Raw genomic sequence first — 20,109 nt, forward strand, 5'->3', positions numbered from 1 at the left:
AAATTACTATTGTGAACTTGTTTGTAAACAACAGTTGCTTTCTGAATAATGAATATGAGTTTATATCGCTTACTTACAGTTTGACCTTTTACAGCCAATTTTATAAATGCCACATCAAATCTATTTATCGGATTTGATTTAACAATCCAGGATGTTCATCTCAAGGCAGTTTAGATTTAAACTTTCACAGAATGTATTTGCAACTTTGTTCATACCGGTGCTTTGACAGGGAGCCGTGTGTGTGTGTGTGTGTGTGTGTGTGTGTGTGTGTGTGTGTGTGTGTGTGTGTGTGTGTGTGTGTGTGTGTGTGTGTGTGTGTGTGTGTGTGTGTGTGGTGGGTTTCCATCACCAGCCATGCTCTCTAAGCAGGACGGCACGTTCCCATCATGGCCCCCGGGGGAAGAGGACCAACTGGTGGCCGTCGGCCTTCCCTTCATCTGCTGCTTCCCGCTGCCAGGCATGCGGCCACGTCAGCTGGTGGCCCCACACTGGCATCGCATAGCTGGAGGTATCAACACACTTCCGGAAGACGGTTTAACTGTTTTAATGTCAGTTGGCAAAATCCTGCCTGGGTAGCCTGGCTACAGGCTTTAGTATTAAAGCTGCAGTTCTGCATGCATTATTCTCCAGCTGTGGTGACGGATGAAGTGTGTAGGGGAGGTTACCGGAATGCAGAGTAATGAGTGCTCATCAGCACTGCTCAGGCCACACAGTAGGTGATTAAGCAGCTGCTTCCAAGGCTGACACAGGCAGAAACCTCAAATACAAGCAATATGGAGCCAATTTGCTCAAATTAACAGGAACATAATACAATGAAAGATGTTTCTCATATGTTTTATTGAGCTAAACCAGACATTAATGTAATTGTCATCGAGGCCTTTTTTCCCCACACGGGTCCAAAACAGTCTTACTTTTATCTCAGCCTCTCTCAACTCTATTTCACTTCACTGGACGGTGCGAGCAGGAGATGTAGTAGGCCTACTGGGTGTAGTGTGGCAACTGGCATGATCATCAATCGGCTAGGGCGGGACAAGCTGGTTTGACAGAAAGTGTAGAGAGAAATCAATACAGACAAATCGATATCAACTAACTTTAAATATTACTGCAATATATAATTCAACATTCTCATTAAATGCTCCTTTCTGAAACCATCTTTAGTTACAGTGAGACATTCAGACTCTTGGCCACTTTAAAAGGGCTTTACTGGTTCACTAAATGCGTAGTGTTAATACCAGATATCTGCACTACATATATGAATGTCCTGTATACACACTACCCTTGAGAGGTCTGTGGTCGCCGGAAAAAGCTTTGTTACAGTCGGATGACTTGGAGGACTAATTTATATATATTTTTTTAATTTTATTTCCGATAGTACAAAGTCTATTCAAAAGCCGATAACAAGCTGGAATATTAACAGGTGTGATGAAAGCTATTCACAATAGAAATATCACAAAACATTTAGAGCCCAAATGCAAGCACCGTTATGATTAAATAATGATCTAGGGTCACTTAGGCTTTTCTGAACTGGAAAACCTCAAAATGATTTGAGGGAAAATGGTTACAACAGTATTCTCCCCTGGCATGTAACACTGTAGGGACATAGACTACATGTAAGTTTTAATCATTTGATTATTATTCTTTTAAGGCAAAAACTATTTAAAATGTAAGTTACACATTTGGTGTCAAACTTTTAATATTTTTGTCTCTGTTAAAATAGTAATTATTGAATAAAAACATCAATACAATAGGTGACCTTAAACCTTTTAGAGGCAATATAGTGCTAGAAATATAGATGTTTAGAAATGCACACTTTGTTTTGCCTTTTGACATTTTCTTGACAAAAATCATACCTACTCGGTGTACTTCAGTTATTTTTAAAGGACACATAAATTAACAAACTAAGACTATTCAGAATAGTTTTTAGTCTATATTTCACTTTTTTTAACAGTGTAAATTATTTTAAAAAGCAGCATACTTTAGGTTTCTAAAAACAAATGTTTCATGACCTACAAACACGTATAATAATTCGTGAGTAATTTTGTTCACAAATGCATTGTTCAACCCACAAATAAATACAAACCAATTACAACAAATGTAAAACAATTTTACATTTTATATACATTCCAGCTTGTAAAAATACATTCTTATTTATTCAAGTGTTTCCTGAGACATTGCATGTCCTTGTCTCCCCACTCGAGAGTTGTAGCAGACGTCACGCTGCTCTGACATGTTCAGTGTGATTTCGACAGGACGAAGCGATGCAGAGCACACGAAGAGATCCAGCAGATGGCAATCACACACTGACATGGAGCTCGAAGACAAATCGTATGTTCACATCATAATCATCAATATCAATAGAAGTTATGTTAATACATAATATTGATTATGGTTCCTCATCTGTTTTTGTTTATTAATTCAACGTTGTTTTTTTGACAGAACTTAACCTCTTTTACTGCAGAGCTTTGGCCTGACTTGGTTTTTTTTGGTATTTCATAACACTGAACTCTGATCACAGCCGTCCGGGAAATCATTTTGAAATCTGGACTCTAAACAAATCAATCACTCTTGTGGGTGCAAATCTGTGCAAACAAACATGAAAGAAACACTGACGAACGCTGCAACATTTACTGGAATGTTACATGTATAACATATACAATATTAGAACCTCAGGGCACCATACAGTTTCATCCTTGGTCAGGATGTGAACAATGTTAACTTTCTAATCAGATTAAGGTGTTCACAATATGGAGATGATATCATGATCATTATGATTGTTAATAATACTTTATTATGATTAAGAGAAACTCATAATAATGAGGTTCTGTCTTACAAATATGACTTGCACCTGTTTATGTCATAACTCTGACTTACTATCACATTATGATGAGAAACTTCCTCACCATATTAATATTAGTCATAGTATGAGAAACATGAAAATAGACGATATTGATTTTATTTTAATCTTTTAAGAACAGGGCAAAGTGTTGTTCTATACTTCATATCTCACACGTATCTCTGATTTCAATATGCAGTAAGTGTTTGTAATGTACATGCTTGCTGCGTTTTATCAATGTGTTGATTTAAGAGCAAGCAGCGTGATGTCAGAGACTTTTTTGGGAAATACTCTCAACAATTATTAACTGGTTTTCATTTCAACTGGGCTCTCCGCTCTGCTTGGTCGTGCAGTATTTTAATTCCAAACAAAATGTGTGTAACATATCTTGGATTTGTTCTTCTGGCTTGTTTTCCAGGATTGCTTCACGGTAAGAACATTAAATAATATCACCTGTCAGTTTATTTATTTATCTTTTTAAGCGTTTCACTGCAGCGCTCTCTGTTTCAGCACAAATTGCAACTCAGCCTTGTTCAGCTCCCAGACTGAATGGTGGTTATTTGGTCCCTGAAAAAGACACTTACATTCATGAAGCAAAGCTCACTTATGCCTGCGATAACGGACGTAAACCAGCAGTGGAGGGCTGGTGGGCGACAAGCACATGTCAAAATGGCACATGGTCTCCAGAACCACTATGTATAGGTAAGTGTTGAGATGCAGAAAGCCTTTGTTCTTGTTTTTCAGCATAAACTGTATGTCACCTTCAATATTTTATGGGTTTTTTTTCAACACTCCTTGGCAACTTTATTATATTCATACAATGTATAAATACTTCAAAAGAATGAAGTCCTCTATCAGTAGCTTTAAGACACTGTCGAGCATAAACTATGTTTTACATTTCTGAATAATAGTGTTCAATATTTATATCCAAGAATTAAAAATGACTGAAAATTCAGATTTTTCATTCAGATTCCAGGCAGTGCAGCATTCCCTTTAATAAAGTATTTAAAGATATTTGTTGCTATAATAAATCAAAAGTAAAAGATGTTAAAAGACAGTCACCGTGGTAACATGTTTGTTTCTTTTATCCCTCAGATGAAAAAGCCTGCATTGCACCAGATATACCCAACGCACAATACACAGAAAAACAAAGTGGTTGGTATAATGATGAATACAAAATCAGGATAACATGTAATGAAGGATATGCCCCCAAAGGCCATGATGTCACAACCACATGTATTAATGGAAAATGGTCCTCTGTGCCGGTCTGTGAGAGTAAGTCTGTCACATGTTTTACACCAGCAAGCTGTAAAACCAATACAATCAATTCTTACATTTGAATTCTCACCAGCTCCACCAATCCAAGTAATCACTCATCCTTTAACTCTTCTTTTTTTTTTTTCAGAAAATATCAATGCTTGTGGAGAACCCCCTCAAATCCCCCATGCCGTCATCATTCTTCAGGGATACCAGGAATTCTTTGCTGCAGATACAACAGTGCAGTATGAATGTGAAGATGGATATACTACAGAGGGAGGAGACGCCAAGAAATCTGTCTATTGCATCACTGGAAACTGGACTGAAGGCCCAGTGTGCAGTAAGTGGGCAATAAGCTGAGATATGAAATGCTAAAAAGACTTTTTCTTGACTGCAAAATAGATAATCATCTGATCTCTAAGCAGCCCTTCTCCCCATGCGGAAATAATGTGCATAGGAATGTAGTAAGACTGATACTCAATATCTAAAGAATTTGGAGGGGGGGGGGGGGGGGGGGTCATAAATAATATATTTTTCTTGATAAAATACAGTAATTATGTCCTCTTTACCCCTAAAAATCTGTGAAAAATCTATGACGTGGTCTAGGATACGCCACTCCCAAATTACGAGGCAATGTTTACGTTCACTCAACATGAAAACAGGAAGAAATCTAAATACTCAATGTTCAATACACTTGAACAAACGGGAAAATTAAGAATAAAGGTCTGTGTCTTGGTAACATTTCAAATAATGATTTGAATCGTTCTGCTGGTGAATTTAAGAATTTGAGGTATGTCCATGTTATCAAATATCTCTCTGCAGTATACCGTTTGTATAGTAATAATGTTTTTCCACTTCGACAAAGTTACTGAACGGGGTGCTGGACTGGGTGGCTCTGCAGAGGTGGGAACAGGTGGGAGAACTACATCTGCTGGTAGTGGGACACAACCTGAAGGTGAAGGAAGGTTATTGACAAAGTAGATATGAATGAGTAATCCACCTATCTATTCTCACTATATATATATATATATATATATATATATATATATATATATATATATATATATTAGTATATCAAATGTCTTTTCTTATTCCCACTTAGCCAGCAGACCTGCTACTGGACATGGTGGAGGTTCAACTGGCAGTGGGACACAACCTGCAGGTGGGGGTAAGTTATTGACATGTTTATCATTGATTGAAAAAGAAAAAAAAAAAAAAAAAAAAAAAAGGATCATGGTAAACTTGTTTGGCCGGTACTCTGAATCAGAAAGAAAAGGATGCTAAAGAACGTCCCAGAGTGATAATAACTGGTGTGTCTTACCTTTTATCAGGAACGTCCACCACCTCTGGCTCGAATGAGAGAGACGGTAGACCTTTATACACAAAGGGTAAATAATTTGGATTCTTTGCTCTTTTTAAATCACATTCATCAAACTTGGTTTATGTATTCACTTGGTGTAACTTTTGCAAACCTTGCTGACCAATTTATGTAATAAAACTTGAATGTATAGCTACTGACTATTCAAAAGAACTCTGTCTGGTATCTGGCTTGAGCAACAACTCTAATTGGTGTATAACGATGAGTGTTTGTTGGTGGGAAGCCAGTTGGGGATCATGTCTTCATCACTGCACTGATGTTTGGTTGGGGTGCAGCTGGTGACGTCATGTAGTGACAAACACCACGGTGCAGGGGAACTACGAAAAAAACAAGAATTAAATCTATTACAAAAGCTAGTCAGCAAGGTTTTATAAACAAAATGAAATAATTCATTCATTCATTCAAATCATTGTATTACAATAAGTTGTGCTGTTGTGATCAGTATTTCATTAACGATGTTAAATAACCTCTTTATTAAATTTCAGTCGAACACTGTGGAGCATACCCAAATGTTCCAAACGGGGTTGTTGTGCAGCAGAATGATCAGTTTTTGAAATACCAATGTAACGCCTTTTACACACAAGTCGGATCAGACACCGTGAAGTGTTACAACAATGGCAGCTGGTCACAACTACCCATCTGCCAAAGTATAAACAAATCAATACCAACATTTGCTATTCACCAAGTCTATCAACCATACATCCCAAAGAATTACAGTTTTAAGTTTTTTTTTTCTGTTCATTTTTTGTAGCAGCGTTCTGTAGCCTGCATCCTGCTGATCCGGTGTGGATGAATTTTAGACTATCTGGAGTTGAATACATAAAGGAAGGAGAGGAGAAGTACATTTCATGTATTCGGCAGGATTTCTTCAGCCTTGTTAAGTGCATCAATGGAGAAACGGTTTCTACCCGGTGTAAGTATATAAGTATGCTCTTTACAGTTTAATTTACCACAATGCTCTTAATTTCAGCAGTTTATTTGCCAGATAACATACAGCATTTGAATATTAACTACATCTAAATCACTTAGTTCCAAGAAGAAAAAAAAAGTGTTTGCCTGTGTAGCTAAAGCCTTATTCCTGTTATTCTTCTGTGCCATAGAGCTCAATTATTGTCCAAAGTCTATTGAAAACACGTCCGTGAGCCTCAGTCTTGCATTGGGGAACATGTTCCTTTATTAGACTGAACATGGGCACTGTAGTTTATGTTGAGTCAATCCAACAAACGCCATCCTGGTAATGAAAATACTCACAAGCACACCTGATGAAGTTATTACAGCTTCAACAAGAAAGATCTTTCACTCTGAAATAATACCCTGTTTCCTGAAGGAGTGTCAGCGTCTGACATGACAGGAGAGTTAGAAAACAAGTGAATGAACAGACTGGGAGAGGGAAAATGCAAGAATGTCTTCAGTGAATCAGACTTCAAAAACAAAGTTTCTCTGAGTAACTACTGAAATATTCACTGCTGTTGTTTTGTTTTTTTTAGGTTGTGATCGTTATTACCATTATTATGTAAGTGTTTTGTGTGTTTAATATTGGAGCACTCTATATTAACATGTACTGTATTACACCTAGCGGTTTTGTGTGACTTTTTCATTATTGCTTATTGTCTGTGTTGTAAACAGCGACGTTGCCTGTAAAGCACAGCAGAGGAATCACTGCTGGACCGACGACCTTCCATGAAATAGTCTCCACCAGAAAACAACCGCACCCAGAAACATGTCTTCAGTCACATTAGTATTTGACTTTTTTTTTTTGTTTACCTTTAACATTCTCTTGTATCTTTATGATTGTAACTCTTAATGCACTAACAACCAGACCTATACTTTGAATATAAATTAAGTTACTTTGGTCTACAGTAGTCTGAATAAAATGTTCACAATAGAAATCTTAACAGAGATCTTTGCATTATTTACTTATAGATCCATTGGATATATATCAGTACGTTTTAGCTCTTCTTGTATTGAAATATGCAGACACATGGACCGACGGTCCACTAGGTCCACTGTCTGTTTCAATGCTTCATGGTGGTTTCATTACTAAATACATTTTAAAAACAGAAAACACAACTATTCAAAAACACGTATAGCTTGTCTGCCATATATCTTTGAAATGCTACAGGTAGATCTGTGGCTGCCTAAACAACAATGATTCAGAAGCACAATTCATGATTGTTCATTGACAGAATCATAAGTTTACCGATTTGATTTAATCATGACCTGCTGATATGGAAACGCATATATGGATAAATAAACAAGATAAACAAGAGGAGTCTACAGCCATGTCTCTGACATTAGCATTAACACACAGAGGGCTTTGAGCTACATGCTAACATCAGCATGCTAACATATTCACAATGGCATCATAAACACAATCATGAAATGCTAAGCAGGTATAATGTTTACCAAATTCACATCTTAGTTTAGCGTATTAGCATGCTAACATGTGCTATTTAGCACATAGCACAGAGTAAATAAAGTTGACTTCTCATAAAATGAGGACTGATTGTAACATGATGAATGTTCTTGTTATCTCAAGATAATATTAAGTTTTGTCAGAACAATAAGAGAGTTTTCTGTCTCAATCTAAACCCAACAGGAGCAGATGGAGGTAACTCACTCATACTGCATGAGATTATTCAATCTACATATGAAGTGTATACAAAATGTAATAAACCTTCAAAGATTTCACCAAAGCAAAGTATTTGCTCTAAACAGCTCTTTAATTTTAGAAATGATCTGATTGAATCGTGTAACGTTAGATTGTTTTTTCTGTTTTTAGATATTCTGTCGTGAAGAACTGGATGAATAAATTATTGAGTTAATTTTTCTTCTTTTCTTTACACGTGTGCATGAAGCATATTTGCCTTTTGCCCTTTATTACTTTTGGCTCCAGAGCAACCGCATGATGCCTGAGTGTTTACTCCACAAACATTTTGGGGACATGCCCCCAACAATAATTAACTGGTTTTGATCTGGACTCGGCTCTCAGCTCTACTTTGTCGTGGGATGATTTCATTCGTGACAAAAATGTACATCAGATATCTTGGATTTGGTCTTCTGATTTGGTTTCCTGGAGCACTTCATGGTGAGAATATTGAATACTTTCACAAAGAACCATTGATATTTGTTGAAAATAAATGTCACTGTAGAATAATTTGTCTTATTATTGTATTTTAGCACAACATGCAACACCGTCGTGCAGTGCTCCCAGGCTGGATGGTGGTTTCTTTTCTCCAAAGCAAGAGACTTATTCTGATGAAACAGCGCTGACCTATACCTGCAATGATGGACGCAAACCTACAGTGAAGGGTTGGTGGGCAACAAGCACATGTCTAAATGGCACATGGTCTCCAGAACCACAATGTATAGGTAAGTGTTTGAGACGCAGAAAGCCTTCAGACTGTTTTTCACCATAAACTGTATGTCACCTTTAATGTTTTATGTCTTTTTCAACACTCCTTGGAAAACCTTTTTATATTCATACAATGTATAAATACTTCATGTGATGACTCGTAGGAACTGTTGTTCATTTCACTTCCTGTTTTATTTTTGTATTCACTTACCGATGCTTCTGAATTTGCTTTTTATTTCCTGCCTTTGTCTAGTTTCCCACCTGTTTTGTTCCTCACCTGTGTGTCATTAGTTCATCAGACTTCCCAATATTTATACCTCAGCTGCTCACACTCATTTGCCAGATTGTCTTAGTTGCTGCACTAGACTAGCTCTCCAGTGTTTTTAGTATTTCCCCGTGCTTTACCTCAGCCTGTTTTTGGATCTTTGTAGTGTAGTCTGTTCCTTTGTCTAACCTGTTGTATCTGACTCTTTGTTTAGCGTGTTGATTCCATGTATCGCCTGCTTTGCTTTTGTGAATTAAGGTTCAGTAAACTTTGATTTTTGCACTCTACTCCACTCTCCTGTGATCCTTGCTATTGAGTGACTTGTCTGATCATCACACTTTAAAGTAGTTGAGTCCTCTATCTGTAGCTTTAAGACACTGGAGAGTAAAAACTATGTTGCATATCTGAATGATAGTGTTCAATATTTATATCCACGAATGAAAAATTATTGAAAATTCAGATTTTTCACTCAGATTCAAGGCAGTGGAGCATTCCCTTTCACAGAAAGTTTTCTTAAGATATTTGTTGCTATAATAAATCAAAAGTAAAAGATGTTAAAGACAGTCACCGTGGTAAAATGTTTGTTTCTTTTATCCCTCAGATGAAAAAGCCTGCATTGCACCAGATATACCCAACGCACAATACATAGAGAAAAGTGGTTGGTATAATGATGGACACAAAATCAGGATAACATGTAATGAAGGATATGACCCCAAAGACCATGATGTCACAACCACATGTATCAATGGAAAATGGTCCTCTGTGCCGGTCTGTGAGAGTAAGTCTGTCACATGTTTTACACCAGCAAGCTGTAAAACCAATACAATCAATTCTTACGTTTGAATTCTCACCAGCTCCACCAATCCAAGTAATCACTCATCCTTTAACTCTTCTTTTTTTTTTTTCAGAAAATATCCATGCTTGTGGAGAACCCCCTCAAATCCCCCATGCCGTCATCATTCTTCAGGGATACCAGGAATTCTTTGCTGCAGATACAACAGTGCAGTATGAATGTGAAGATGGATATACTGTAGAGGGAGGAGACGCCAAGAAATATGTCTATTGCATCGCTGGAAACTGGACTGAAGGCCCAGTGTGCAGTAAGTGGGCAATAAACTGAGATATGAAATGCTAAAAATACTTTTTCTTGAATGCAAAATAGATAATCATCCGATCTCTAAGCAGCCCTTCTCCCCATGCTGAAATAATGTGCATAGGAATGTAGTAAGACTGATACTCAATATCTAAAGAATTTGGAGGGAGGGGGGGGGGGGGGGGGGGGGGGTCATAAATAATATATTTTGTGAGGACTTGAACATCCACTTCATAGGAGCCAAAATGCTGCCACATCAAAGTTGTGAATAGCGATAGCTGTTCTGTCCTGATACTTATTCGGTTTGGAAAAGTTTACACTCCAGCAACTACCGCCAAACTTGCATTAGAAAGTGTTTTCCACACTCGTGGGTTATTCCTCATCCGTTTATCCTTTACTCTTGTAAGAGTGAATCATACTGTATTCACATCTAACCATTGTTTCTTGTCCAAGAATGTTTTGCTTTAGTAAGCTTTGAGATCATGCCAGGCTCACAGTCTGTAGTGTTCAATAAAACAGCTATTTTCTTTATTCTTGATATAATACAGTAATTCTGTCCTCTTTACCCCCAAGAATCTGTGAAAAATCTTTGACGTATTCTAGGATACGCCACTCCCAAATTACGGGGCAATGTTCACATTCACTCAACATGAAAACTAAACCTGCTGGCAGTGGGACACAACCTGCAGGTGGTGGGGAGTTATTGACATGTTTATCACTGATTGAAGAAAAAAGGATCATGGTAGACTTGTTTAGCCGGTACTCTGAATCAGAAAGAAAAGGATGCTAAAGAACGTCCCAGAGTGATAATAACTGGTGTGTCTTACCTTTTATCAGGAACGTCCACCACCTCTGGCTCGAATGAGAGAGACGGTAGACCTTTATACACAAAGGGTAAATAATTTGGATTCATTGCTTTTTAAATCACATTTATCAAACTTGGTTTATGTATTCACTTGGTGTAACTTTTGCAAACCTTGCTGACCAATTTATGTAATAAAACTTGAATGTATAGCTACTAACTATTCAAAAGAACTCTGTCTGGTATCTGGCTTGAGCAACAACTCTAATTGATGTATAACGATGAGTGTTTGTTGGTGGGAAGCCAGTTGGGGATCATGTCTTCATCACTGCACTGATGTTTGGTTGGGGTGCAGCTGGTGACGTCATGTAGTGACAAACACCACGGTGCAGGGGAACTACGAAAAAAACAAGAATTAAGTCTATTACAAAAGCTAGTCAGCAAGGTTTTATAAACAAAATGAAATCATTAATTCATTCAAATAAATCATTGTATTACAATAAGTTGTGCTGTTGTGATCAGTATTTCATTAACGATGTTAAATAACCTCTTTATTAAATTTCAGTCGAACACTGTGGAGCATACCCAAATGTTCCAAACGGGGATGTTGTGCAGCAGAATGATGAGTTTTTGAAATACCAATGTAACGCCTTTTACACACAAGTCGGATCAGACACCGTGAAGTGTTACAACAATGGCAGCTGGTCACAACTACCCATCTGCCAAAGTATAAACAAGTCAATACCAACATTTGCTATTCACCAAGTCTATCAACCATACAGCCCAAAGAATTACAGTTTTAAGTTTTTTTCTGTTCATTTTTTGTAGCAGCGTTCTGTAGCCTGCATCCTGCTGATCCGGTGTGGAAGAATTTAAGACTGTCTGGAGTTGAATACATAAAGGAAGGAGAGAAGAAGTACATTTCATGTATTCGGCAGGATTTCTTCAGCCTTGTTAAGTGCATCAATGGAGAAACGGTTTCTACCCGGTGTAAGTATATAAGTATGCTCTTTACAGTTTAATTTACCACAATGCTCTTAATTTCAGCAGTTTATTTGCCAGATAACATACAGCATTTGAATATTAACTACATCTAAATCACTTAGTTCCAAGAAGAAAAAAAAAGTGTTTGCCTGTGTAGCTAAAGCCTTATTCCTGTTATTCTTCTGTGCCATAGAGCTCAATTATTGTCCAAAGTCTATTGAAAACACGTCAGTGAGCCTCAGTCTTGCATTGGGGAACATGTTCCTTTATTAGACTGAACATGGGCACTGTAGTTTATGTTGAGTCAATCCAACAAACGCCATCCTGGTAATGAAAATACTCACAAGCACACCTGATGAAGTTATTACAGCTTCAACAAGAAAGATCTTTCACTCTGAAATAATACCCTGTTTCCTGAAGGAGTGTCAGCGTCTGACATGACAGGAGAGTTAGAAAACAAGTGAATGAACAGACTGGGAGAGGGAAAATGCAAGAATGTCTTCAGTGAATCAGACTTCAAAAACAAAGTTTCTCTGAGTAACTACTGAAATATTCACTGCTGTTGTTTTGTTTTTTTTAGGTTGTGATCGTTATTACCATTATTATGTAAGTGTTTTGTGTGTTTAATATTGGAGCACTCTATATTAACATGTACTGTATTACACCTAGCGGTTTTGTGTGACTTTTTCATTATTGCTTATTGTCTGTGTTGTAAACAGGGACGTTGCCTGTAAAGCACAGCAGAGGAATCACTGCTGGACCGACGACCTTCCATGAAATAGTCTCCACCAGAAAACAACCGCACCCAGAAACATGTCTTCAGTCACATTAGTATTTGACTTTTTTTTTTTGTTTACCTTTAACATTCTCTTGTATCTTTATGATTGTAACTCTTAATGCACTAACAATCAGACCTATACTTTGAATATAAATTAAGTTACTTTGGTCTACAGTAGTCTGAATAAAATGTTCACAATAGAAATCTTAACAGAGATCTTTGCATTATTTACTTGATCCATTGGATATATATCAGTATGTTTTAGCTCTTCTTGTATTGAAATATGCAGACACATGGACCGACGGTCCACTAGGTCCACTGTCTGTTTCAATGCTTCATGGTGGTTTCATAACTAAATACATTTTAAAAACAGAAAACACAACTATTCAAAAACACGTATAGCTTGTCTGCCATATATCTTTGAAATGCTACAGGTAGATCTGTGGCTGCCTAAACAACAATGATTCAGAAGCACAATTCATGATTGTTCATTGACAGAATCATAAGTTTACCGATTTGATTTAATCATGACCTGCTGATATGGAAACACATATATGGATAAATAAACAAGATAAACAAGAGGAGTCTACAGCCATGTCTCTGACATTAGCATTAACACACAGAGGGCTTTGAGCTACATGCTAACATCAGCATGCTAACATATTCACAATGGCATCATAAACACAATCATGAAATGCTAAGCAGGTATAATGTTTACCAAATTCACATCTTAGTTTAGCGTATTAGCATGCTAACATGTGCTATTTAGCACATAGCACAGAGTAAATAAAGTTGACTTCTCATAAAATGAGGACTGATTGTAACATGATGAATGTTCTTGTTATCTCAAGATAATATTAAGTTTTGTCAGAACAATAAGAGAGTTTTCTGTCTCAATCTAAACCCAACAGGAGCAGATGGAGGTAACTCACTCATACTGCATGAGATTATTCAATCTACATATGAAGTGTATACAAAATGTAATAAACCTTCAAAGATTTCACCAAAGCAAAGTATTTGCTGGTCTGATCTGGACTCGGCTCTCAGCTCTCTGCTCCCAGGCTGGATGGTGGTTTCTTTTCTCCAAAGCAAGAGACTTATTCTGATGAAACAGCGCTGACCTATACCTGCAATGATGGACGCAAACCTACAGTGAAGGGTTGGTGGGCAACAAGCACATGTCTAAATGGTAAAGGGTCTCATATATCACAATGTATAGGTTGGTTCTTTTTATTTTATTTTTACCCCATGGTTGTACAGTCGCTGTGGGTCGGTCCACTACTTTGAAATATATTCAACAACTCTTGGATGCGTTTCCATGAAACTTGGTACAGATCCCCCGACAGTGATCCCCTGACTTCTCATTTGCTACCATCATTTCATTTGTCCAATAATTTGGTTTATAACCAGCTACCTGAAAAACTAATGATATTGAAATAATAACTAATGAGATTATGGATCCAGGCCCTTAAAAGAGCGGATTCGGTTCCCGGTGGTCCTAAAAGCACAGAGAGTTTGTGCAGCGCCCACTTCCTGTGTGGTGATGCTTCTGTTTGTTAACAGCTACCTAGGTAATGAGTAAGCTAGAGATGTGTGTGATTTAAAGCAATGATGGCTAAACTAAATAATATTGATTTGGTTTAGTAGGTCAGAGTCTAACTGTCAATAATCTCTCTCCCTGTCTCCGATCTATCATTGAGATGAAGCTGCCGAGCTAAGCGGCACCAGTGCCAATCCATCGGCAGTGGAGAGACGCCTCCATTGACTCACTATGAATTATAACATTGAATTACATGAATTATAATAATTGTTTCATGTCTTAAGACATTCAACAATTGTTATAATACATTTAAGCTCATATAGAGTTCTATAATTAAATATATAAGCTCATTTCCAGAAGTCTTGCTAAAGCCAGATTATGAAAGAGAAGATGCAGATGCCTTTGGATTCGAGTCAAACTGATTGAAAACGATTGAAAATACATTTTGAATATGCCGGCAAAGTGTGTTTGATTTTTTAAAACATTTTTGGCTTTGTATTTTGAACCATAAAGTGTGATTGTCTTTTCACTAAACGCATACATATGTTGGCTATTTGACAGACAGGCCCAATAAAACACTACTTAAAGAGTGTCCATCCAAATTTAATATGTAGTTACAAAGTGATTGTCCTCTAGTTGTAGTAGTAAAGTGGAGAATTTGTTTAGATGTTTTTATGTTTTAATTTGCCTTCTTAAAAAAAGAAGACTAGTAAAAAATCCACCTATCTTCTAATCACCAGTCTTTGATTGAATTAAAGTAAAATTCAAAAACAATATTTCAAGAGGATTTTACTTCAGAACAATTATATTTGATATGCTGCTCCGTCGCAGGTGAAAGAAGAGACTTTTAATCTCATTAGATAATATAAAGAAATAAAATTATATTTCTTTGTATTCTCTCAGCAATGATTTGGAGTTGTTATGAGTATCTCTGCCAAATTAGCTTTTCTTACTTTGACACGTAAAAATGTCTAGTGTTGGGACTGAATGACACGGTGCAGAGCACATGAGGATCCAGCAGACGGTCATCAGAGTTAAGGCTGGAAGTCAAAGACAAACTGTTCATGGTCAGTAATAAGTGACTAAAAGCTAACAGTGATGTGCGTGTGTTTGCTTTATTCTGTTTTTTAAGTTTGTTAAGTTACTGTGTTTTGTAATTTCATGATACTGACCTCTGATCACTGAACCTCTGTGTTATCCATTGGAATCTGGACTGTAAACACTCTCATAGATTTTTTAAAAACATTGTCTGACAAAACAAATGACTCTTTCTGCGTTAAAACAAATGAACAAAGGTAAAATAACAGGAGCAGTGTTTTGTAGAATGTGATCAACCCTCTCAGATATGTCCATTATGTACAACTGATTAAAAACAAAGAGAGCAAATGAAGCAACAGCTGTTTATTTCTACATTTTTAAGGAACCTCATTTGAGCAATACACTTCAGCGAAATGTGACTTATCTGAGTTGAGTACACAAAGCCTGTTTTTACTTTTGTGTGTACAGAACAGTGACAGTAACTCAGCGTAATGTTTACTGTTTCTTAACTTTTTTGGGAAATGCCCTCAACAATTATTAACTGGTCCGTATCTAAACTGCGCTCTTCGCTCTGCTTTGTCTTGGTGATTTAATTCCTGACAAAATGTGTGTGAGAGGACATCTTGGATTTGTTCTCCTGCTTTGGTTTCAAGGAGTGCTGCATGGTAAGAACATTCAATTATGTCACTTAAAATCATCTTAATTTGGTAAATGTTTAATGTGCGCTTTTGTTTGTCGTTGTATTTTAGTGCAAACGTCAGATCAGCCTTGTTCAGCTCCCAGACTGAATGGTGGTTATTTGGTCCCTGAAAAAGACACTTACATTCATGAAGCAAAGCTCACTTATGCCTGCGATAACGGACGTAAACCAGCAGTGGAGGGCTGGTGGGCGACAAGCACATGTCAAAATGGCACATGGTCTCCAGAACCACTATGTATAGGTAAGTGTTGAGATGCAGAAAGCCTTTGTTCTTGTTTTTCAGCATAAACTGTATGTCACCTTCAATATTTTATGGGTTTTTTTGTTTGTTTTTTCAACACTGCTTGGCAACTTTATTATATTCATCCAATGTATAAATACTTCAAAAGAATGAAGTCCTCTATCTGTAGCTTTAAGACACTGTCGAGTAAAAACTGTTACATTTCTGAATAATAGTGTTCAATATTTATTTCCAAGAATGAAAAATGATTGTAAATTCAGATTTTTCATTCAGATTCCAGGCAGTGCAGCATTCCCTTTCTAAGTATTTAAAGATATTTGTTGCTATAATAAATCAAAAGTAAAAGACGTTAAAGACAGTCACCGTGGTAACATGTTTGTTTCTTTTATCCCTCAGATGAAAAAGCCTGCATTGCACCAGATATACCCAACGCACAATACACAGAGAAAAGTGGTTGGTATAATGATGAATACAAAATCAGGATAACATGTAATGAAGAATATGCCCCCAAAGGCCATAATGTCACAACCACATGCATCAATGGAAAATGGTCCTCTGTGCCGGTCTGTGAGAGTAAGTCTGTCACATGTTTTACACCAGCAAGCTGTAAAACCAATACAATCAATTATTACGTTTGAATTCTCACCAGCTCCACCAATCCAAGTAATCACTCATCCTTTAACTCTTTTTTTTTCAGAAAATATCAATGCTTGTGGAGAACCCCCTCAAATCCCTCATGCCGTCATCATTCTTCAGGGATACCAGGACGTCTTTGCTGCAGATACAGGAGTGCAGTATGAATGTGAAGATGAATATACTGCAGAGGGAGGAGACGCCAAGAAATATGTCTATTGCATCACTGGAAACTGGACTGAAGGCCCAGTGTGCAGTAAGTGGGGTAACACTTTGTAATAAACAGAATTAATAAATGGTGAATATATAGTTTATTAAACTGAATCATTCATAGTTTTTTAACTGTTTTCAAACAATGAAATGAACTGTTTACTCGTAATAGTTTTCGTCTTGATTGCCTTTGTTCACACAATGCTGTGTTTTTTTGTGCATTACAAAAAAAAAAACAGAAACTTTACTAAAACATCTCCAAATGATTGCTAGTGTTGTTTCTGCTGTATGTGTAAATAGGCAAACTGATAATAGGTGATAATATGTCAGTGTTGTTCTGCTGCCCCCAAGTGGTAAAAGAAATAGAGACGATACACCAATGAACCTTTTTTCAATCACCTCTTCTACTGGGTCCATAATATAAATGCACATTCATCAGTTCTACGTCTTCGTCCTCTCTTGTTGGACTGAGGGCCGACTGGTGTGGTGGTGTTACAAGACGGGTTAGCTGCTCATTTCAGTAGATATCTCTGCAACACAACACATGACGTCTTTTTATTTGTATAGCACATTTCAACAACAATGCAATTCAAAGTGCTTCACATAAAACCATCAAAACACAAGGCAAAAGAAAAGGAGATTTAAAAACAATTAAAAACATTCATTAAAACACTAAAAAGCAGTGTAAGAAATAAAATACAGCAGTAAAATGCAGGAAATTGATTAATATCCTTGAATCTAAAATAGAAAAGTCTTCAATCTTGATTTAAATGATTTAAAGGAGCTGAGGGTCTCAGCAGACCTGCAGCTTTCTGGGACTTTGTTCCAGATATGTGGAGCAGAAAAAGTGAACGCTGCTTCTCCATGTTTAGTTCTGACTCTGGGAACAGAAAGTAGACCGGTCCCAGACGAGCTAAGGGGTCGGGATGGTTCATAAGGTAGCAGCAGATCAGAGATGTATTTTGGCCCTAAACCATTCAGTGCTTTGTAAACCAACAGCAGGATTTTAAAGTCAATTCTTTGTTGGACAGGAAGCTAGTAGCTCATTTTCTGAATGTTCTTCAACTAAAATTCTGGCCAGATCTTATTTATTGGACCTTTAAAGAAAACTACATCAGTTTGTGATCCATGAAAGTGAATGTATTGTATGTATATGTGATTGTTTTTTCTCCCAGGCAGAGGAACCAGACCTGGTACTGAACCTGTTGGTTCTGCAGTGGGGGGAACAGATGGGGGATGGGGGGGGGCAGACTACATCACCTGGCAGTGGGACACAACCTGCAGGTGGAAGTGGTTTCTTGTATTTTCATATGAATTGGTGATATGTATGTACTACTGTATTTTAGGCAGTGGACCGGGTACTGAACATGGTGGTTCTGGAGGACATGACACATCTACTGGTAGTGGGACAAACCCTGACGGGCGAGGTAGGTTTTCAATTTTCTCTTGCGAGTACAACCTTACTATCTTCAGATTTGACTCAGTGAAACGCTGGGGAAATCATGATGTGTGATGAAATTTCAAAAATAAGTTTGCTATGACAGCTTAAAATATATTTGTTTCCAGGAACCTCCATTAACTAATTATTTCTATTTCAGTCAGCAATTGTGAAAAACACCCCATAGTTCTAAATGGTGATTTTGTGGAAAAGAGTGAAAGGTTTGTGCGGTACCAATGCGGTAGTTTTTACAAACTAGTGGGTCGAGACACAGTGGAGTGTTACAGCGATGGCACGTGGTCAAAAGTACCCACCTGCGAAGGTAAAAGAATCAAAATAAATCACCTCTAAAGGTCTGTCACAGAAGTTGACTGGAGGGAAAAAGTAACAATTTTTTGTTGTTTCCTTTCTGCAGCCACCTTCTGTTCAGTGGACACTCATCGCTATTGTAAATTTATAAATAATGGAGTTAAATTCATAAGAGATGGTGACACGGTGAAATTGGAATGTGTGAAAAAGTCTCACCAGTTTAGCGATCACTATGCTGTGGGCCGGTGCACTAATGGACACGTTTCCTTTTCCAAATGTAAGTATCACTTTAAGATTATTCCTTTACAGTACTTCACTGATTTCTCATTGTACTCATGGATGCGTCCATGATTATACTTAGGGGTGTCACAATAAACTGGTGTTGACTATAATCGATATTGATATGTTAATAATACACATATCAGACAGACTTCACCTCCCAATGAGAAGTCAATAAGCTGCTCCACATTCACTGCTGTGTGATTGTTTGCAGGTTGTGCCAATTGGGAACGAAACCTGGTGAGTGTTAAGTCGCTCTGTGTTTACGCTGATGTTGTCTCGCATTAAGCACTACTACTGTTTATTCATTCACGATTATGCATTTATATATTTTACAATATTGTTTTTGTTTGTAAAATCTTTTCACCAGAATACTTGCTAAGGCTGTATCATCAAGGGGAAGATTCTTTGGATTTGCTGAAAACAGCCTGGAAATGTTTGAGAGAGAAATGTGCTCTCATTATGTCAGAAATGGGTTTTTCAAAAAAACATTTCAGACTTTTCATATTGATCTGTGAATGGCCTCATAATGTAGGAGCAATTTGTTTGCATGCTTAAAGCTGCAAACATAAGGTCTCAATAAAGTCTTGTGTTTCAACACTCTTTCTAGATTGTGTCGGCAGTTTTTGAGTCTGAATCACTTCAAATTCATCCAACTTTCATCCATATCCACTTCCTCCTGTTCAGGGTCATGAGACTCTTCCAGGTGGGGTCCATCCTGCCAGTCTGTCACGAGCCTAATGACTCACAAATATCAACATTTTCAAATCAGATTTTATTGATCATGACACAAAGTTTGAGAGGAGTATTGCCACTCTTTCAGAATATGAAGATTAACTGTTTGGAATTTAACTAATCACAATTAATTGTGAACAAATCCATCTTGTTCAACTTCAATTAACAAGTCATTTAATTTTTTTAATCAAAGTTCACAGACTTAACATCTGTATTTAAATCAAGGTTCTTGCACACATAT

At 37.2% G+C, this 20,109-nt stretch overlaps 3 protein-coding genes across 3 annotated transcripts; all 3 read left to right on the forward strand.

Moving 5' to 3' along the window:
• Positions 1 to 354: 354 nt before the first annotated feature.
• Positions 355 to 8,291, forward strand: LOC142956014 (complement factor H-related protein 3-like). Its single transcript, XM_076097297.1, has 10 exons — positions 355 to 508; positions 3,287 to 3,535; positions 3,929 to 4,108; positions 4,239 to 4,430; positions 4,956 to 5,045; positions 5,193 to 5,258; positions 5,422 to 5,478; positions 5,954 to 6,115; positions 6,220 to 6,381; positions 6,956 to 8,291. The coding sequence occupies exons 1-10, from the start codon at positions 355 to 357 to the stop codon at positions 7,000 to 7,002; spliced, it is 1,359 nt and encodes a 452-aa protein (XP_075953412.1). The 3' UTR covers positions 7,003 to 8,291.
• A 140-nt stretch (positions 8,292 to 8,431) lies between these two features.
• Positions 8,432 to 14,067, forward strand: LOC142956786 (complement factor H-related protein 1-like). The gene is made up of 9 exons (XM_076098529.1): positions 8,432 to 8,556; positions 8,649 to 8,840; positions 9,690 to 9,866; positions 9,997 to 10,188; positions 11,019 to 11,075; positions 11,549 to 11,710; positions 11,812 to 11,973; positions 12,548 to 12,573; positions 12,687 to 14,067. The coding sequence occupies exons 1-9, from the start codon at positions 8,478 to 8,480 to the stop codon at positions 12,699 to 12,701; spliced, it is 1,062 nt and encodes a 353-aa protein (XP_075954644.1). The 5' UTR covers positions 8,432 to 8,477; the 3' UTR covers positions 12,702 to 14,067.
• A 1,860-nt stretch (positions 14,068 to 15,927) lies between these two features.
• Positions 15,928 to 19,874, forward strand: LOC142956015 (complement factor H-related protein 2-like). Its single transcript, XM_076097298.1, has 7 exons — positions 15,928 to 15,988; positions 16,073 to 16,264; positions 16,661 to 16,837; positions 16,962 to 17,146; positions 18,283 to 18,300; positions 18,454 to 18,534; positions 19,821 to 19,874. Exons 1-7 carry the CDS (start codon positions 15,928 to 15,930, stop codon positions 19,872 to 19,874), a joined length of 768 nt encoding a protein of 255 aa, XP_075953413.1.
• Positions 19,875 to 20,109: the final 235 nt, after the last annotated feature.

Source organism: Anarhichas minor, unplaced genomic scaffold (genome assembly GCF_050575085.1).
Source record: "Anarhichas minor isolate MPS153535 unplaced genomic scaffold, ASM5057508v1 ptg000024l, whole genome shotgun sequence".
Lineage (NCBI taxonomy): Eukaryota > Metazoa > Chordata > Actinopteri > Perciformes > Anarhichadidae > Anarhichas > Anarhichas minor.